Source organism: Typha angustifolia, chromosome 11 (assembly GCF_048772165.1).
Source record: "Typha angustifolia cultivar Huaian chromosome 11, ASM4877216v1, whole genome shotgun sequence".
Lineage (NCBI taxonomy): Eukaryota > Viridiplantae > Streptophyta > Magnoliopsida > Poales > Typhaceae > Typha > Typha angustifolia.
In genome coordinates, this window is record NC_133249.1 from 3,782,684 (window position 1) to 3,801,983 (window position 19,300).

Here is a 19,300-nt window from a genome sequence, read left to right on the forward strand (position 1 = left end):
TTACGGAGAAGATACCTACCAACCAGAGTTAAGATACATCGATTAGAAAGTACACTCACTGATCCACGATTCTCGGTGGGATCGCCTACATCCCTGTTCGGACCAGACAAACGAAAATTTCCGTCCCTTCGTTACGTGTAATTTCATAGTGGTCCCCACTCGACGAAGGCGAGGACTAGTACAAAGAAATCTCTTCCTCGCTTCCTCCCTCCTACTACGACTGCGATCTCCAAACGAGGTCGCTTAGGATTCCGGCGAGGTTTAGGGTTACGGCGGCGGAGGAGGAGAAGACGAAATGGCCCGGAGCAGGGCCTCGTCGTCGAGCTGGTGGAGATATCTCCACCCCTCGTACTATCTGAAGCGGCCGAAGCGTTTGGCGCTCCTCTTCGTTGTCTTCGTCTTTGCAAGCTTTGCGTTCTGGGATCGGCAAACCCTAGTACGGGAGCACGAAGTAAGGGTTCCGATCTCGTGAATTTTCTTCTGCTTTATCTCTGATCTCTTTGGGCCAATTTCTAGATTCACCGATTTGGTTACTTTCTCGAAGAACTTCGAGTTGGTCGATCTGGGTAGGTGGGTTTTGATGTCGTTATACTGTTAATGGAAGTCAGAATGATCGTCCTTGTTTAACTATTTATAGTCCAGATCTGCAGCACAGTTGTGATTTATATGTTATCAGTAGGAGGAAATCTAGATTTGACCGTAGCTGCTTCTTTTTTAGATTTAAATGAGCTAACTCATCGCAGGTGGATCATTTACTTTTTAACAAAAAAGGGAATTTTTTGTGCAACGGTTTTCTGTAATTTGTTTGTTTTTATTCTAAATATTTGGGGGCAGCGAGTAAAATGTTGAGATTCAAGCTTGAATAAAATTATCCTTCCGGTGGAAGAAAGTAATTGGAATTGTGGATGTGAATGCAGGCTGAAATTTCAAAATTGAATGGAGAATTGAATCGACTGCAAGATCAGGTATATATTGCTTATTCGCTTGCTTGGGGTCTCCTGTTGTGCAATATTCAACAGGACTATTTGTATATATTGTAGGTGTGCTATCTCTTAGAAATTTTGCTATTTTGCTATAGTTGAGGAAAGTCGAGGACCGGTTGGAGAATCCAGACGAACACTCACTAGGCCATGATGTTGTAGATATTGATCCCACCAACAATGAAAGGAGAGAAAAAGTCAAAGAGGCTATGATTCATGCATGGAGTTCTTACAAGAAGTATGCTTGGGGCCAGGATGAGCTTCAGGTTAGTTATAATATGATCAAGATGCTCAAGTATGTAATTTGGTTAAAAAAATATTATAACCTTAGTTGTTTAATATGACAAGCCACAAAGATGATGTGGTTTTATTCTATTTCTTGATAGCCACAATCAAGGAGTGGTATCAATAGTTTCGGTGGGCTTGGAGCAACACTAGTGGACTCCCTTGATACTCTCTACATAATGGGCCTGCATGATGAATTTCAAGAGGCTAGAGAGTGAGTTATCACTTTTCCACATCAATTTACTTCTTTTTCTGCATTCATAGCTCTCCATTGGATTGTAATCAATCAGATATTGTATGGCATGTGAATCATGTTTATACTTTATATATTTATAGTTTCCACTTCCCTGATAGTTTGAATACATATTCTCTAGATCTTTGCTTCTCCGTATTCTGCAGTAAAAAATGCATGGTAAAACCTAGCATTTGGCTTCAAACCATTAAGAATATATCTATATTTCACTCAGTTATGATCGTAGCTGTACACATACACTTGTCACTCCTTGGATCTCTTATGCCTTATATTGTTTCTTGCCTTCCTTCCTGAGCTCTAGCCACATGGTCTTGTAAAAGACAATCTGGTCTCACTTATGGGGCTATAAAGTTTGATAGTTTCTTTGTTGTGTTCAACAGATGAGTATTTCTTTTTACCTATTGTTAATTTTGTGATACATATCTCATGTTGAATCACTTGATGTTGCTTTCTGTTCTTAGCTCTCCTGGAAGAAAACTTGAAGATGAACATAATGTGACCTACTAAAGTAATGTGTGGACATCTATAAACCTGCACCGTATTTTGTAGCACCTCGTAACCCAGTCTCTAACTGTACGCTATATCTGATATTTACTTGCTGTTGGTTGTCATATTTCTAGCTGGAGTTGTTATTATCCCCCTCATCAGTTGGACGTGCTGTTTTGATTCTTATCTAAGTTCCATTCACTGCTTGATGGCAGGTGGGTTGCGGACTCATTAGACTTCAACAAGGATTATGAAGCGAGTGTCTTTGAGACAACCATAAGGTTGCGTTATAAGGTTTAATTTTTTGGATTCTTCATCTTCATTGGTTAGGTATTTTAGATATGAACTTTTGTCTATAAAGGATAACCTGCCTATGTCATAGACTACAGGAAAAGAGATGATTCAGCCCTTTTGTTTATCATAATCATCTGCTTACATATTTTTTTCTTTTCAATCAGAGTTGTTGGTGGACTTCTTAGTGCTTATGATCTCTCTGGGGATGCTATATTCCTTGAGAAGGCTAAAGATATTGCTGATAGGCTGCTACCTGCATGGGATACATCATCGGGTATACCGTATAACAGAATCAATTTAGCTCATGGCAGAGCTCATAATCCTGGATGGACTGGGGTAGGTTATTTATAGTCCTTCTCTTCTCACATTTCCATTAGTTTCATTTGGTATGAAACAATCTTTCCTATAATTATTGCTTTCTTTTCTACCTTTAAATCCATTAGAATTTGCTATTGATTTTAACGAACTGCTCATGTGGTTTACCTACTGCTCATGGTAAAGTTGCTGGTTCATATTGTGTACTGAGCAGTTTAAAATAGTTATGCTGCTTTATTTTTCGGCCCTATTATTATTTTATCTGCTCGTTTGGTATATCAACATAAAGCTTCAAACCTCTTTTGTTTGATAAGCACTTTTAAGTTTTAACTTCCTTTCCACAGGGAGATAGTATCCTTGCAGATTCTGGCACTGAGCAACTTGAGTTCATAGCTTTATCACAAAGGACAGGAGACCCAAAGTACCAGGAGAAGGTATCCTTTTGATCTTATTTAGATTTCTAGCTTGTCTTACTCAATTGTTTTGATTATCAGATAATTGCTGAGTTCACCATATGGTGGATGCTTCCGAAATCATGTTTGGTGGGCTTAGGTTGCAACATAATCTTATTCTAGCCAATCTCTTGCAAAAACTTGTGGATATTATCAGATTAACAAGTGATGGCTAATTATTTGATGAGAATGAAATGTATGAGATAAGTATGGTTGATGGTATGGTTAATACTTTTAATTTATCATATTGATGCATCAGTAGGCTGGATAAGATGGCCTTACTCTATTTGTGGTATGGTTGATGGGTATGGTTAATACTTTTAATTTATTATTGATGCATCAATAGGCTAGATAAGATGGCCTTACTCTATTTGTGAGCCTTTGAGTTTGGTGTATGTCCTATTGTCTGTAATGCTATACATCAGACCAAAAATTATGTTGAAGGTGATTTTCGTACTTTTATTTACCATATTTCCATTGTTGTGATGCACAACATTCCTTGTTGGCTATTAAGTTCCAGAAACTGTTGGAATGATATCTTACAAAAACATCAATGTTAAATGAAAAAGAAAAGAAAAGAAACAAAAATACTGGAGTTCTATGGCACTGAATTCTGAACTAAAAGAGGCAAAGAAAGTTATTATTTTATGAATTGTCTTTCTTGCTGCTATGGTGTGACTTTCAAGTTTATGTTGCTAATAATAATCTAATATACTGTTCATTGATGCTCTATAATAATTCATTTTGTTGAAATACTTATAGTAATATCGCGCCCTACTTTTATGTCAATGTAACATTCAGGTGGAAAATGTCATCAGACAACTTCAGAAGACATTTCCTAGTGATGGTTTGCTTCCTATTTATATAAATCCTCATTCAGGGACTTCATCTTACTCAACCATTACATTTGGTGCCATGGGTGACAGGTATTAACACCTAGTTTACTGTTAAGTAACCATGATTATAGTGTTCTTCCTCACTTGTCTAAGTTTACTTTTCTTCCTTTTCTATAGTTGCATTGTACCTTTTGCATTAATTTGTTGCTTTCATTGCCAAAACCTTTTCTGATTTAAGTATTGAACATGTCACAGTTTCTATGAATATTTACTCAAAACATGGATACAAGGGAACAAGACTGAAGCAGTGAAGCATTACAGGTTGGGCCGGTTTAGTCATATTGTCATTCCTCCTATTTTAGCATGTGACATTTTTATTTCAATTTTTGAAAAAACACGTTGCTGATCTTTGACGGGCATATCATGTCCACAACTTGACATGTTTCCTTCTGTTCGTTTTCCTTTCAATTTTTGAAATACCCTGTTACTGACCCTTGATTGGCATATCATGTCTACATTGTCACAAGTTCCCTTCTGCTCATGTACTTGTAGCAATTTGATTATCTAATAAGCCCAAATGTTATGCTAACTGCAAAGCTGCATTCCTCTAGACAAATGTGGGAGACATCAATGGAAGGTCTCCTGAGCTTAATTAGGAAAACTACCCCATCTTCTTTCTCGTACATCTGTGAGAAGAATGGTGATTCTTTGTCTGATAAGGTAACATATCCATCTGCTCCTGTTGGCATTTATGTAATATATCTGGAGTATATATTAAATGTACTAACTTCCAGAAGTCGAAATGCTTTGTAATGCATATAGATGGATGAACTTGCATGCTTTGCTCCTGGTATGCTGGCTTTAGGATCTTCTGGCTATGGTCCGGACAAAGCTGAAAATTTTTTATCACTTGCAAAAGAGGTATAGTTTTCAGAAATCTCGTTTCATGGATAATTTATATCAATAGCACAGCTATTCTTTTTAAATCTCGGTCATACTGCTCTTATAACAAATATATGGTTGCACTTGCTCATGATTCAAATTAATAAAGGGTTAAAAAAAATGAAATTTTCTTGGCCACTGAAGTCCATTCGTGTTTTTAGTGCATGGTCCTGGTCAAATTATTTTTAGCCTGAGATAAGTGTACATAGGTTCCATGATTCTGTTCCTGAAAAATAAGCCCCTCAATGAGGGATAAATCATGAAAAAGCTAATTGTTTTCTGGGAAATATGGTGCCTTTTGTCATCATGCTCTGTTTCTTTTTCTTTAGTAAGGCTTTTTCAGTCTCAAGCCATATAATAAGTCATTTTGTTATTTACCTATTCCAAATCTCAATCTTTCTTCCATTCTACTCACTTCTGTTCATATAATGTTCGGTCATAACAATTAGGACAACATTTATAGCTTTTTTTTAATGTTCTCCAAGCAGTATCTCGTTTCATCCAAAAACTTCTTGAGTGTCAACTGTTTGAGATATGGATTTTAGGGTGCTAACCCTTATCTCCTAATTCTGCTCTCTTACTGTTCTCAGTCACTTTGGCATTGTAAAATGACTTTGCTAGGCATCTAAATCTGACGTTGTGCTTTGGATGTAGTCATGTAATGTAACATACTAACGTATACTATTTAGATCTTTTTCTTCTTTCAGTAAAATTTAGGTAAGTTTTGCCTCAATATGAACTTATATTTTTGTGTAATTGCTTGTCAAACTTCCCATCTTTCATAACATTACTATCAGTATAATTAATCAGTCGACTTTCAAATTCATTAATCAAGTATATTGGAGAGACAACAGTTAGTATGTTCTGGCTAAGATTATAGATAAACTGGAGAAGATATGCATCATTAACTTTCCTTCCACAAGTATACATAAATGGAGACATATTTATACTGCCTTTTAACTTTAGGTGTCTGCTTTGGGCATTAGAGACAGACAGACCGTCCAGCATTTGGCTTCATCTTGACCTTTCTCAACCTTTCTCTATCTAGGTCCATACCCTGTATTTATTTCAGGTTTGCCCTTTTTTACTCGTTGCTTTTATATAGGTTCCTTTTCATAACTGTCCCTTATGCCATTACAGCACTGGCATTATTGCTCAGCAGGACACTTTTATCTCTATTCAGATATGTATGAACCATATGGAACGATTTTCTTATATTCTTAAATTTTTGCTACTCCCAATTTGTCACAAATCAAGTTACTTCGGAAGCCCATTTCTACTAAAAACAACTTCTTCCAGCTCAATATTCTGGCTGCAACCACAATCTTTCCCAGACATGTTCTTTTAAATGCTCTATATTCTTCTAATGAAGCATGGTTGATCTTATATGTCCTCTTATTGTTCTTATTAGCATGTACAATACACAAATTCTACACCACACCGACTGCTTAATTCCAGTTTAATTATCTCGTTCTAGTTCTTTGTTTAGTTTCTTTCCTCTTAAATATTTCCTTCTTTCTGAATAAAGCATTGGAAGTAACAAAAGCGATAAATATTGAGTATTAATTGACATTCAAATTCAGTTATTCTTTTCTTCACTTAGAACTGAGTATGCATTTGAACTAGCAAATCTTAGTTCTTCTTGGACCTTTAAATATTCTGACTTGGGATTTATCACTCTACAAGTATTTCCAAGTATAATGATGTAACCATAAATTCTACTCTTGCCTTGTTTGTGTTACTATCTTTTGACAGCCAATCCAAAGCATTTCTATCTGCTGTTAAAGATTTTAGCTTTTCAGAGAATGCATAAATACTACTTTGTTTTCTATTCCAACAATTATTTCTGTTTTAGCAAATTTATTACTTTAGTTATTTGCCTTGTCTAAGGAGTTCTACTCTTCTATTCCGTGAATCACCATAAAATATTATACACAATGAAGAGCTGGTACTAGGAAGTGGCATTACCAGTTATATTTCAAAATTTTCAGCAGAGTTCTGCATACAGTTTAAGTTTACTTTTTCTGCCTTTTTTCCTTCTTTCTGCAGCTTGCTTGGACTTGTTATAATTTTTATCAATCAACTCCAACAAAATTAGCTGGAGAAAATTATTTTTTTCATGCCGGACAGGTTTTCTTTCCTTGCCCTTAGATTTTTCTTAGGATGAGCATTGCATTAGGGTATCTGCTCACTTGATGAAAGAATTGCAGGACATGTCTGTGGGCACATCATGGAATATACTTAGACCAGAGACTGTTGAATCACTTGTGTATCTTTGGCGTCTTACTGGGAATAAAACATACCAAGACTGGGGCTGGAATATATTTCAAGCTTTTGAAAAGAATTCTCGTATTGAGTCGGGTTATGTTGGACTGAAGGATGTAAGTATTCCCCATTTCCTAGTTTTCATTTTGTTATATTTGCTGCTTTTGTACTGGGCTGGCCTGCATGTATCAGATGCAAACATTTACATTTGTACTTCCATATGCCAATCTTCTTTCTTTAGCTCTACTTGTCCTGTCTTGTTTGGTATCTGCTTCATACTGACAGTTGATTCAACCTAATTTAATATTCCCTGACCTTTCAACCCCAACTTCTTTTATTCTGTTAGTTATAATATTTAGCATATTAGCTCGTCCATGATTAATAAAATATGTGAATTATTGAGATGAACTCTTAGTTCAAGCTACCCAAGACAAGAGATTCACTTGTTTCTTTCCATTATGTCTAGACACTCCATACACTTTCTTGTTGGCCATATGTGCTTGACAAGCCTTTACCTTTCTAAAGTTGCCATATAAATTCCCTAGGTGCTGTATCTTAATCTTTTTATCAGCAAATGACTAACTAGAGGTCATATTTAGCATGCTGGTATGCACATCAACAATTAACTTACCTGTAAAGAATTGATATATTACTTCAATCCACTGATGACAAGAAAATTACTTGCTTCTTCCCTTGTTATCATCAAACTGGTACACTATATTTTCTGTCATATAGGTTTGTCAACATCTGTATATGATTTGCATATGTATAGGAATGTTCTCCATTCTAAAATCGCCATATTAATTCCCTAAGATTTGAGGTAAGCTTTCTCATGTTTGAACTAATTCTTGATCACCTCTTTCATAATCTCTGTACAGTTCATTATTCATGATCAGTTCATTTTCCATATCTCTGATCTTAAAATTTTGTTAAGTAGCTAATTAAAAGACATTAAGGGCTCATTTGGTTGGATGTATTTATACATACTGCATATTTGGAAATAACCACAATTTTAAATAAGTATCAGTAGCAAATTGCTATCAAATTTCTCACCAAATTATTGTCAAAAAGAAGTGGTATAGCTCCCTTTAAATGAGGTAGAGCTCTCTTTCCTTCTCACTGAAGATTGAGAACACTGTGTTTTGACATCAACTCTAATTGCATGGATGTCAAAATGCAGCATGGTAGCTGAGATTAGTACATAGACTACATAAGAGGATCCATTCTCAAAATATTGTATTTAGAATATATATTTTGGGTAGCATCTTTAGAAACATCACACCAAACATCCCCCTAAATGTTTCTCCTGAACACCTCTTAAGCTTAATAGAGATGCTATTAAGTTACTTGTTTCCCATTTTATAACAATGCTACTTATGCAATGTAAAACGGACTTTTTGTTTGAAAAGATAAGTAATAACAAAATTCCAGCTACTCTAAGAAAGAAAAGAATGTATCATTAATTCAAGATCCACTGGGTTCCTTGTCTAACATACATCTTAAATGAAAAAGATATACGGTAGATACACAAATCCACATCATTTTAAGACGTTGATGTTGTTGATATGGCTGAATCAAGTGAATCAACTATGTTCCTTTTGCTCTCTTTCTGAAACTTGATAAGAGAGCATTGGGGTGGACCAGTTGGGCATGACCAAATAAGATCCCTCTTTTCAGTCAAATTTTTTAGAGATTTGAACAAAAGAGCAAGTCATCTGACTTGAGGATTAACAAAGAGATAAGTCACTTCTGTTGGCCTTTTCAATTTCTTCTTTGCGACAAGCTGGATCTTTATTTATATGTTGTGTTGGCCCTCTTTATTATTCCACTTGGACATATTTTCGGTGTTCTTAAAAATCTCTAGTCTTCTCTGACTATCAAAAAGAATTTCTCATAACTTTGTGTTGTGGGGGTTGTATGATGATCTTTGTCATTAAATTTGCCACTAGAATGTAGTTTTCCTTTCTGCAGATATAATTGGACAATTTGAAGTGAACCAAATGCCTATATACTTTTTCTCAGGTCAACACAGGTGTAAAAGACAACATGATGCAGAGCTTCTTCCTTGCAGAGACACTTAAGTATCTCTACCTCTTATTCTCACCACCATCAGTCATCTCCTTTGATGAGTGGGTATTCAACACAGAAGCTCATCCATTGAGAATCGTCCCCAGGACTGGGAAAGATGAAGGTGTAGGTAGAGCAGCAGGTGGAAAGCTGACAACGAAACCTCTCGTAAGGCCATTTGGGAGAAAGCAAGGAAAGATTGGAACATAATCTAGCTGTCCCACAACATGATTTTGACATGTAGGAACTCTACTGTTTCCAACACCTTGATTTGTGGGTTTTGATAAGGTAAGGGTTGCACTTCGCCACACTATGAAATAACCGTGCCATCGTCGAATACAGAGATATCTTTATAACTATTTATACGAGTTCGGAATTGTATGGAGAATCAGTTCCAAACAATTGTAGCGTAACTGGTATCCCATGTTAATTCTTTATCTTCTCGCTTTAGAACATTTTATACTTGTATTACAGAGGTTTCATTGACGATCAGGAAATGTGATTTTGCTACAACTTTTTGTATTCTCAACCAGGCCGCTGTTGGCCATAGATTATTACCATTTGGGTCATTAATTTTCTTGGATCTGTGACCCGTGTACTTGCGCTCTCTTATCGTTTCTATAGGTGAATCCCCTCTTCCTAAATTACTGTCTTTTAAAAGAGAATAGTTAATCTGTAAATCACAAAGCACAGGTCAACAACCATATTTTTACCGAAATGCTCCTAATAATAATCGAGCTCAGTTTTACCCCCCAAAAAGAGTTGAATCTATCTAAGACAACTTTAGTTCCTTGTGAAATTAACAGTGATCTAATGATTTGCTCAGGGACTTGTAACAAAGCTCAGCAAGAACAACAATCTAGATTCTCTACGTTGACATTGCAAATTAAAAGCATAAATGCATATATAAATAGAGAAAACAACCATAAAAGGCTTAAATAGGTAAGCATCAGCAACTGAGAGATGTCCAACACTAGATTTGAAGTCTCAAAATTGCAAAATGTTCAAACTTCTGCACTCCTAAAGTGAAATAGATTTAATTGCAGAAAAAAAATAATTCTTCCTTGCATAAGAACAGACACTAAAACAACCTCAGGTATCTAGTTCATCCTTCTAATAAGCTCATTGATGTAATCCTCACGGTTTCCAGCATCACCGCCTTCAACATAGTGGTTCCTCTTCTTCTTCAACCCACCCAATGGAGCCTTGAGTTTGAATGGCCACAGGAAGTTGTTTGCTTCCTTAAAGTGAGGCCCAACAGTCATGATCTCATGAACAAGATCTTCAATGCAGATAATGCCATTTTTCCCCAAGCCCTACAAATCAAATGGGAACAACAGTCAAGGGAAAAACCATGAAAGTCAACCTAGCAGGGTCGACATTAATCCAGACGGCAAACCTGTTCGATGACCGAATTATCAGACAAAGGAACCCTCTGCTTGTTCAATTTCCCATATCCCCTCTTGTAGATCAACTCCCTAACACTCTTCAAGTTAGGATACCTGAAAACCGCCAACTCTATCAATGTACATAATTTTTATAACTAATAGCCTTAAAGTACCCAACAAAGAGATCATATTAGTACCCATAAGTCACATAAGGCTCAACCCTGCGCAACATGTTTATGGTGGCCTTGTTTACTTTCAGAAAGACGCCATTAAAGATCTACAACAAAAGATGCAAATCAAATTGCTTAGGCTATCTAATCAGAAGACATAGAAAGGAATTTGACATAGTTCATGAAAAGGAGTAAGTAAACAGGGTCACACAAGCTTTACCTGCCTCAGACGCAAAAGCTGCAAAATCTTTCGGGTTTTTGGGTGCATCGCATTGATACTAGAATTAATAACAAGAACAAACCCATCAAATGTTACTGACCGACATCCTAAACCACATTTTTACCAAAGCAATGCCAGATTAAAAAGAAAAGAAGATATAGTGTGATATTAAAATATTTTACCCTCTAATACGGATGATGAACAACAACTTAGCCTCGGGACTAACATAAAATCCCCCCTTCAACCTCGCCTCACGCTTCAAACGGATCAGTTCCTTCTCCTATCAAACAGAACCCATTCCTCAATCTCACGTAAAAATCCAATCTTTATACCAAATATCAATCACCAATCAGTTAAAAAGCAAAAAATACCTGCGACTCGTACTCCTTTGCATACTGTTGTGCTCTGCTAAAGATTAGCTTCCGGTTCTCGCGCTCCTTCTTCTTCGTCGCATCAAGCGCCTCCTTCTTCGCCAGAGCCCATTGTTCCTCCCTCTTCCTCTTCTTGAGCACCGACTCTGGGATCAACGCCTTCGCCTCCTCCACCGACATCTCTCCGTCCTGGGGAAAAAAAAGATCCGAAGAACCATATAAGTTCAGACAACAATAGGAAGGGAAAAGTTTCGACCTTTTCGCTATTCAAAACCCTAGAATCAGATCTAACAAGAAGAAAAGCGATCAAAACGGCAGACCGAAAGAGGGATTAGGGATTCTTACACTTGAGCGAACTCTGGATTTGGGAATGGCTTCAGATCGAGGAGGCGGGGAGAGAGAAGGGTGGGCTTTTTAAGGGGTTTTTATTCTCGGCTCTAGGGTTTCTAATGAGAGGGGAGAGCTTATGAGGATCTAACGGGTGCTATATGCAGGAAGGCTTACAAGAAATCTGAGCCGTCTACTGAGTTGTAGATATGATGTCCCTTTGGAACAGCGTAACAATTGGGGATCCTCAGATCAAAAGTTGAAAGCCATGCTCATCTAAACTTAATAGGGCCAAGGCCACAGACCAACAAACTTTGGGCTAAAAGAGACTCATTTCCCTTTCTTTCTTTTCTCCCTCCCTTTACCTTTAGAAGCTCCTTATCTTCTAAGAATTTTTCATAAGATATATATATATATATCATATATTGTCACACACACACACACACACACACACACACACACACACACACACACACACACACACACACACACACACACACACACAGAGAGAGAGAGAGAGAGAGAGAGAGAGAGAGAGAGAGAGATTACAAATAAAGCCCTTGATTTGGTTGGAAATCGATGTCACGTCCCAGTTCGTTTCTCGAGTGTTTTGGAGGTTGGATTTGGTTATACCTGACGGTTAGGTTAATAGGTTAGATTATAATTAATAATACAAATATATGATTTTACTTATAATATAATCGAAATGTAGGATGCTTTTTGTAATATAATATGTACAAATCCTAATCAGGTGCATAGCGTGTGCTTTTTACCTTAATATTGGAGAACGAAGTATATATACTTAGAGAGACATGAGAATACGAATCAAAGCCCATCCAGGTCCATGAAAAATTATTCTGGGCCCCAAGCCCAATACTAATACAACTTACGAGCCCACTCAAATCATTAGCACCATGACTAACATCGCATTCATTTTTAAATGAGAAATGAAGAGATCTAGTCCTATAGCAGCCGAGGACTAGGGGTGTAAATGAGCCAAGCTTGAGCTAGTCGGCTTCGGTTTAGGCTCGGCTCAACTCAACTCGAGTCGAATCCGAGACCGAGTCCGAGCCGAGCTCAAGCCTAAAATGAGTCTATTATCAAGCCTCATTCAAACCGAGCCAAATCAAGTTGAACTGAGCTAGATAGAGCCCAAGCCAAGCTAAACCATAGCCTCTTGCCGCCTTGAGTCGATGGAGGAAGAGAACGTAGCGACGGCTTGGCGAAGGAGGACGAGGCGACAGCTTAGAGGAGGACGAACATAGGGCTTGCCGTTGCCGAAGGAGGAGGAGGAGACGAAACAAGGTGGAGCATAGGGTTTGCCGTTGTCGAAGGAGGCAGCGACTTGGCGAAGGGGGACGAGGTGGGCCATAGTGGAGAAGGAGGAGGACAAGGCGAGCCGAGGTGGAGCACGGGGCTTGTCGTTGTTGAAGGAGGATGAGGCGGGCCGCCGTAGAGAAGGATGTCAAAGGAGGATGGCTTGCTATTGCTAAAGGAGAAGAAGGAGGTAGATATTTCAGATTTAGGAATTAGGGTTTTGTGAGAAACTTTTTATACATAGCCTATTTAGTCGAGCTTGAGTAAACCAGCTCTAGCTTAAACTTGGCTCATCTCTAACTGAGCCAAGCTGAACTCGAGCTTCAGTCGAACCAAGCCCGAGTCACTTGTTTATTTTGACAGCCCTACCCAGGGCTCAAACTATGTAGCACTCCTCATAAACTCTTAGTAAAAAAAATAAAGAAAAAACTTATTAAACATTAACCCTAATGTTCACACGAGTGAACAGAATCAAACTCTCAATCTCTGTTATGAGTTGGGAGGACCTAACTACTTGGCACTAACAAGAGACTTATAAAATTAAGCTTCTAACCGTCTTAGTTCTCCATGAATTAATGTGTAATGCTTAGTCAAATAAATAATCAATCTTTAAATGGAAGTAAGATTTTTTTAATTAAAAAGAAATCACAATTGGAACAATGTTTCTTCTAGGTGCATCTAGATGGTCACTTTGCGTGCATGGTATACCCAGATATAGCCTAAATTACAAGATACATTAATTGGTACTTATATATATATATATACTAGCCTTCTAGGGGTCAAAATCCGGCTCAGCTCCTGGGAATTAATAAACTAAAAATATCCTCATGCATGAGTGATCCTGTTTACACACATCATCACACATGAGTGTGGTCATATGCAACCTGGAGGTAGCCATGCATGCATGCACGCATGTGCTCCCTCCAATCCACACACCATGTGTCATAAGGAGCCAATAAGGCATTGACACGTGGACATACAACAGTGCATGCTATGTGTCTCCCCTTCAGCTTACCTCATGCCATCGATCAGACACCCTTGCATATATAAGAGTCAGAGCCTCAGAATCTGTGTACAGAGAGAGGGAGAGAGAGACCATTGAATTGATCCCGTAATGCTAATTAAGTTCCCCAGAAAGATATGTCAAAGATCTAGAAAAGATATATGTATACATGCATGCAGTTACTGTAGATATATAGCTTAATTTGTAGATTCTTCTATATATATATATATATTGCAAGTGTGGTATATATATATATATATGATGAAATCTAGGTGATTGTTTGCTAGATTCTTCATCTGCATCTCTCTTTGGTCGGCTTTCTGCCTTACAACTTTTCATCAATGACTGTCAAACTTGAAGGAGATAGATAGTATCTAGGTCTGTACAAAACCCTACCTACCTCATTTTTTTTCTTTAGCTTAACATTAATGTCTAATAGATCATCTAGGTTTCAGTATAGCAGTATAGCTTCAGTTTCAAAAAGCCTTCCACTCTCCACCACTCTTATAACTTTATATATGATAATGTACTAGAACAAGATAGGGATCTAAAAAAGAAGTTTTACCAGCTACAGGCTTTTAGATGATAGAACTAGCTTTGCTACAGAAATAGGTCCCAATGTAATTTATTTTCGTACTGATTTAAATCTTCAAGCTTTAGATCCGAGAAGTAGTACCTCATATAAATGAATGCTTTTATTTTTTTGTTGTAAATTATCAGCTCTTAAAATAATCATATACTTAACAATGGGATTAACCCACCTTAATAATTATATACCAAACCATAGGCATCTAATATTTCGATCGAATATTTTAAATATCAACTCAAATGTCCACGAAAAAAATTGAACCGATGAACTCTATCATAAATTTGTAGAACTCAAACACAGTAGCCTCAATATATAAGAAGTCAAAAACAAAAGATACTGGAGATTTAAATTGTATCTTAAGTTTCTAAGAACACAAAAAGTAAAAATATATAACTCCAAGTTGTTTAAACTAGCTGATGGTGTGATGATTGAGGGTGAAGTAGTAGATAATTCATGCTGATAATTTATCATGTGAAACCACCAACAAAATTCCAAATTATCCACTAAAGAATTAGTTTCCAATTCATTGAAGAAGAATTAATTATTTGTCTGAACACTGGGAGAGAAGAAAGATAGCAATTAGAAGACCCTCTTGTCATGTGTCTTGAGTTCTGTGAAAATCTTGGATTTTCCAATGGCATCTAAGGAGTACCTTTCACTCCCCTCCTCACATGCACAGATGCACTTCAAAGAAGCTTACAAAATAATCCAGAGAGAAATGGAAAATCCAAAGAGGATATATGTTTCGAATTAATTACAAAGTCTGATACAGTTGTGCATATATTATACATCAATTTTAGGTCATCAGGATTTTTCCTTCTCTTTTTCTAATATGAACTTCATAATTTGTAACTCTGATTTGAAATAATTTGAGTATCATATAGAGAATTTCGACCACTGTCGCTCCAGTGGGGATCGAGATTGAATCAAGTTCAACATATGTTTCCAAATAATAACATTATATTCAACTCGCAGATGGGCTCATAAAACTGTATGAATATTTTGGAGTTCAAATCTCAATAATGCTCGTTTAAAAAGTTTCTTTTTAACTCTTCAGATTTAACCACATGAAAACTGACTCCAATTAATTTTGAGTAGTTTATCCTTCATGGACAACCACATGGCTTTGAATCTGAGAGATATAATAAAATAAGAAATAGAAACACTAGGAAATAATAACTAAGTTAAGTATGGGTCTTGGCAATTAAAGTCTTCACTGGAGACATGCATCACATCACATGCAACTTCTCTAATCCCTATTAAACAAGTAGCATAACAATTGAGGAGTAAGAAAGTCACACTGCTAGGGTGGACAATTTCACATCACAGTGTACAAATCAAATGGAATACGTAACAAAAAAAAAAAAAATCTTTTAAATTAAATTTCATATTCCAACGCTCACATATGCTTGAGCTCAAGATAATCAAAACTTCTACTCTAGAACAGTAAAACTGTCACCTACTCTTCGAAGCTATGCTTCTCTCTCTTCTTTAGATCAAGTGGATGAGCTTCTTCAAGCTGTCTACACTCCAAGAAGAACATAGTAGAGGATAGTGATCGGCAAAGCAATCAACATGCCAAAGATAACCCTGCAGAGAGAAGAGAAAAAGGAGGAAAATAAATAAATAAATACGAAGTTTAAAGCAAGTCATTAATTATATGCCTCATCATCTATATGCTAAAAGATTACACCGTAAATAAATATGAAATAAATATTTCACATGCATACGCTGTACTGAGGATGTCAGGATGGCAGTTGTACTCCTTGGCGAATACAAATGGGACTATTCCTTGAGGAAGAGCAGCCTGTTGGAAATTCGCACAAGAGCCCTTTTTAATGACAAGAATTACGCATTAATTAAGGCAGCTTAAGAGCTGTCAAATTAATTAACGTTAACCTGCACGATGGCAACGTGAAGAAGAACTCCGCGTAACCCGATGGCGATCGAGGTGGCCGCGATCACCGCCGGACCGGTCAAAAACCTAACGGCCATGGAGAAAGCAGCGACCTTCTTCCCGCAGGCGATGATCTTTGGTTGCAACGCCATGAACAGTCCTATTTTTTTATGCAAAGGTAGATAGTTTATAATAAAGCTAAATTATAGGGGGTGATTTGGAAAATATCCAAGAAAAATAAATTTAAAAAAAAAAAAAATATATATATATATATACCTAAGCTGAACATAGCCATTCCCAGTCCTGCATCAGATAATATTGAGATGGAGCCTTTTATTATTGTAGGCATCTCTATGTTAAACCTGAAATTAAATTTTATCAAATTAATTAGCATATACATATATAAATTATGCCTACATTAAGAGAGGTGGATTAGAATATTTAAAGATTCAATAATTATTGATTTAATTTAGCTCGATCTCTTGTGTCATGCATGCATGCACCTGAAAGAGATGAGAGACCAAGCAAGGCCAAAGAGGCTGGAGTAGGTGTTAGGGTTTCTGATGAGCTTCCTCCACACCATGATCAGTATGAGCCTCGACATCACGCTCGCCGGCGGCATCCGGTGGCTCTCCACTAGACCCGGCGCTCCGCCGGCCTCCCCTCCCTTATTCGTCTTATTCTTCTTCTTCTTCTCTGTCGCCTGCTCGCCGGCCGCCGCGCACTTCCCTCCGTCTTGATCTATTGCTATTTCTAGTTCCCCGTTTGCCGCTCCTATCTTCTTCATAGGACTAACATTCCCACTAGCTGCATGCAAGTTTAACAACATGAAGTTTTAAAAAAACTCGGAGATTGCAAGCATTCAAAAAGAATATTAGAGAAAAGATCGAAGGGGCTAATTGTTATAAATGGAAGTTCAGGGAGCAATTTGCAAAATGTACTCTACCTTTCGGAGTAGTATCAACAACTCCAAACTCAGTCGAGGCGGCAGCCAAGTTGACGGCATTCCTCAGATTCGCTTCGGACACCGGAGAGGCGCTCGAGCTCCAAACGAACATGTGGAGCTCCTTGTTCGAGTTAGAGTTCGACCCTCCCAATTCTTTCTTCTTCCCGCCGCCGCTCGGTAAGCCGGAGAGCATCGGGTTAGGGGCAGGGTAGGAGGAAGAGGTGGTTATGAAGTCACTGCTCTTACTCCCGGCTCCCTTATGCTTCCCAAACCTCTGATTCATCTCATCGCCGGGAGTCGCCGCCGCGGTCGTCGCCGTCATCGGGCTCGTTAGCTTGCTCGCGAACATGGCGTAAAAGTCGGTCTGGTTAAAGCTCGAGGCCCTCGGCGTCGGCTCCCTCGATGACTGCAGCGAGTAGATCTCGACGCCGGTGAGGTTGGACGCCCGTGGAGTCATCGAGGTCAGGCCGTAGTGTGATTTGTTATAAGAAGACACCGTCGAAGAACCCGCAGACCGCCGGACGACGACGTGGACTTTACCGTCGTGTCCGATCTCGGCGTCGGCTTGCAGCGGCTCGCGGCCGTTGAGGGAGACGACGTCAGATTCGACCCGGAAGGAGGCGATGGATCCGGCTATGTCGGAGGGGAACTGCTCGGCGATGAGGGACTTGGCGCCGCGGTACTCGAAGAGGAAGAGCATTAGCGTGTACCAGATGACGCTCTGGAGGACGACGATCTGGACCATGAGGTTGCCGGAGAAGTCACCGTACATGGCGCGGAGGAGGGGGATGCCCATGACGAGGGTGTTGGGGAGGGTGGAGAGGGAGAAGAGGGTGATGAGCCAGTCGAGGCTGCCGCCTCCACCGACGCCGCGGTTGGAGAGGTTGTGCCAGAGGAAGAGGGCGAAGAGGATGACGATCTTCTGGAGGGAGTCGGCGGCGAGGAAGTGATAGTTCATGGCGTAGGGGTTGTTGGAGGAGATGAAGTGGAAGGAGAGGAGGGGGACGGCGAAGACCGCCACGAAGCGGTTGATGCCGGAGCACTGGCTAGGGGTGAAGATCTTCCACCACCGCACCGACCCGTAGGCCAGTATCATCGCCACATAGAGCGGTACGACGGCCGCAAGCACGTCGTAGATATCCTTCCCGGTGATCATGGTGGACTAAGAAGTGAAGCCCGAGAGAGAGAGAGAGAGAGAGAGTAGACTACTAGTGAGCTAGCTCTTCTACTTCATGGGCATAGAGAGCTTTTATAGAGAGTTACTTTTTGGTTAAAGGCTTAGTATATATAAAGAACGCAAGAGGGGCATTTGTTACTAGTAGACATAAGAGAGGTTATTGCGGAAGTGGGGGAGATCTAGGAGAGTTAGAGAGAGAGAGGCCTTGAGGTTGGACTTGTTCTGCTTTGGTTGGAGAAAACTATACATTTCGTAGTTATTATATTGTTGTATATATATATATAGAGAGAGAGAGAGAGAGAGAGAGAGAGAGAGAGAGAGATTCCAAGCTCGGGGACTGATACGTGCATGTGTTGTCCCCTGGTGGTCGTTGATCTCCTGAACACAACTGGGGTTGTCCTTCCACCCATGTCCCTTCTCCTAGTTGACCAGAAGGATACTAATTCTGTAGGGTTAATTAGCCAGCCGTCTCTAGTTCAATTGCACCTATATTTCTTCGAGAAAATTGACCCAATTATTTAACCTAACTAATTAACTGAGAGATATTTAGCTATTAGCTTATGGTCTCTGGAATTTATTTACAGCCTACAAGATCTTTATGGAAACGACAGCAGACATGCTTGACTAAGCTAATGCTACTTTTCTTTCTATCTACTAACGACCAATCTAAGCCAACCGTAGCTGTAACAATATGTATGGAAACGACAATCAGTGATGCGA

At 38.7% G+C, this 19,300-nt stretch overlaps 3 protein-coding genes across 3 annotated transcripts; 1 reads left to right on the forward strand and 2 right to left on the reverse strand.

Moving 5' to 3' along the window:
• Positions 1–183: 183 nt before the first annotated feature.
• On the forward strand, positions 184–9,758 carry LOC140770171 (mannosyl-oligosaccharide 1,2-alpha-mannosidase MNS1-like). The gene is made up of 14 exons (XM_073111213.1): positions 184–451; positions 918–965; positions 1,079–1,246; positions 1,367–1,479; positions 2,220–2,285; positions 2,463–2,634; positions 2,958–3,047; positions 3,867–3,991; positions 4,157–4,222; positions 4,513–4,621; positions 4,724–4,822; positions 6,893–6,973; positions 7,054–7,224; positions 9,131–9,758. Exons 1-14 carry the CDS (start codon positions 296–298, stop codon positions 9,383–9,385), a joined length of 1,719 nt encoding a protein of 572 aa, XP_072967314.1. The 5' UTR covers positions 184–295; the 3' UTR covers positions 9,386–9,758.
• A 328-nt stretch (positions 9,759–10,086) lies between these two features.
• LOC140770184 (large ribosomal subunit protein uL30w) lies at positions 10,087–11,821 on the reverse strand. Its single transcript, XM_073111236.1, has 7 exons — positions 11,670–11,821; positions 11,325–11,513; positions 11,136–11,233; positions 10,954–11,011; positions 10,761–10,840; positions 10,575–10,677; positions 10,087–10,491 (listed from the first exon to the last, which is right to left on the reverse strand). The coding sequence occupies exons 2-7, from the start codon at positions 11,502–11,504 to the stop codon at positions 10,276–10,278; spliced, it is 735 nt and encodes a 244-aa protein (XP_072967337.1). The 5' UTR covers positions 11,505–11,513; positions 11,670–11,821; the 3' UTR covers positions 10,087–10,275.
• Positions 11,822–15,777: 3,956 nt separating this feature from the next.
• Positions 15,778–18,818, reverse strand: LOC140770305 (auxin efflux carrier component 2-like). Its single transcript, XM_073111437.1, has 6 exons — positions 17,404–18,818; positions 16,961–17,264; positions 16,734–16,819; positions 16,460–16,617; positions 16,291–16,367; positions 15,778–16,150 (listed from the first exon to the last, which is right to left on the reverse strand). Exons 1-6 carry the CDS (start codon positions 18,557–18,559, stop codon positions 16,084–16,086), a joined length of 1,848 nt encoding a protein of 615 aa, XP_072967538.1. The 5' UTR covers positions 18,560–18,818; the 3' UTR covers positions 15,778–16,083.
• Between the last annotated feature and the right edge of the window lie 482 nt (positions 18,819–19,300).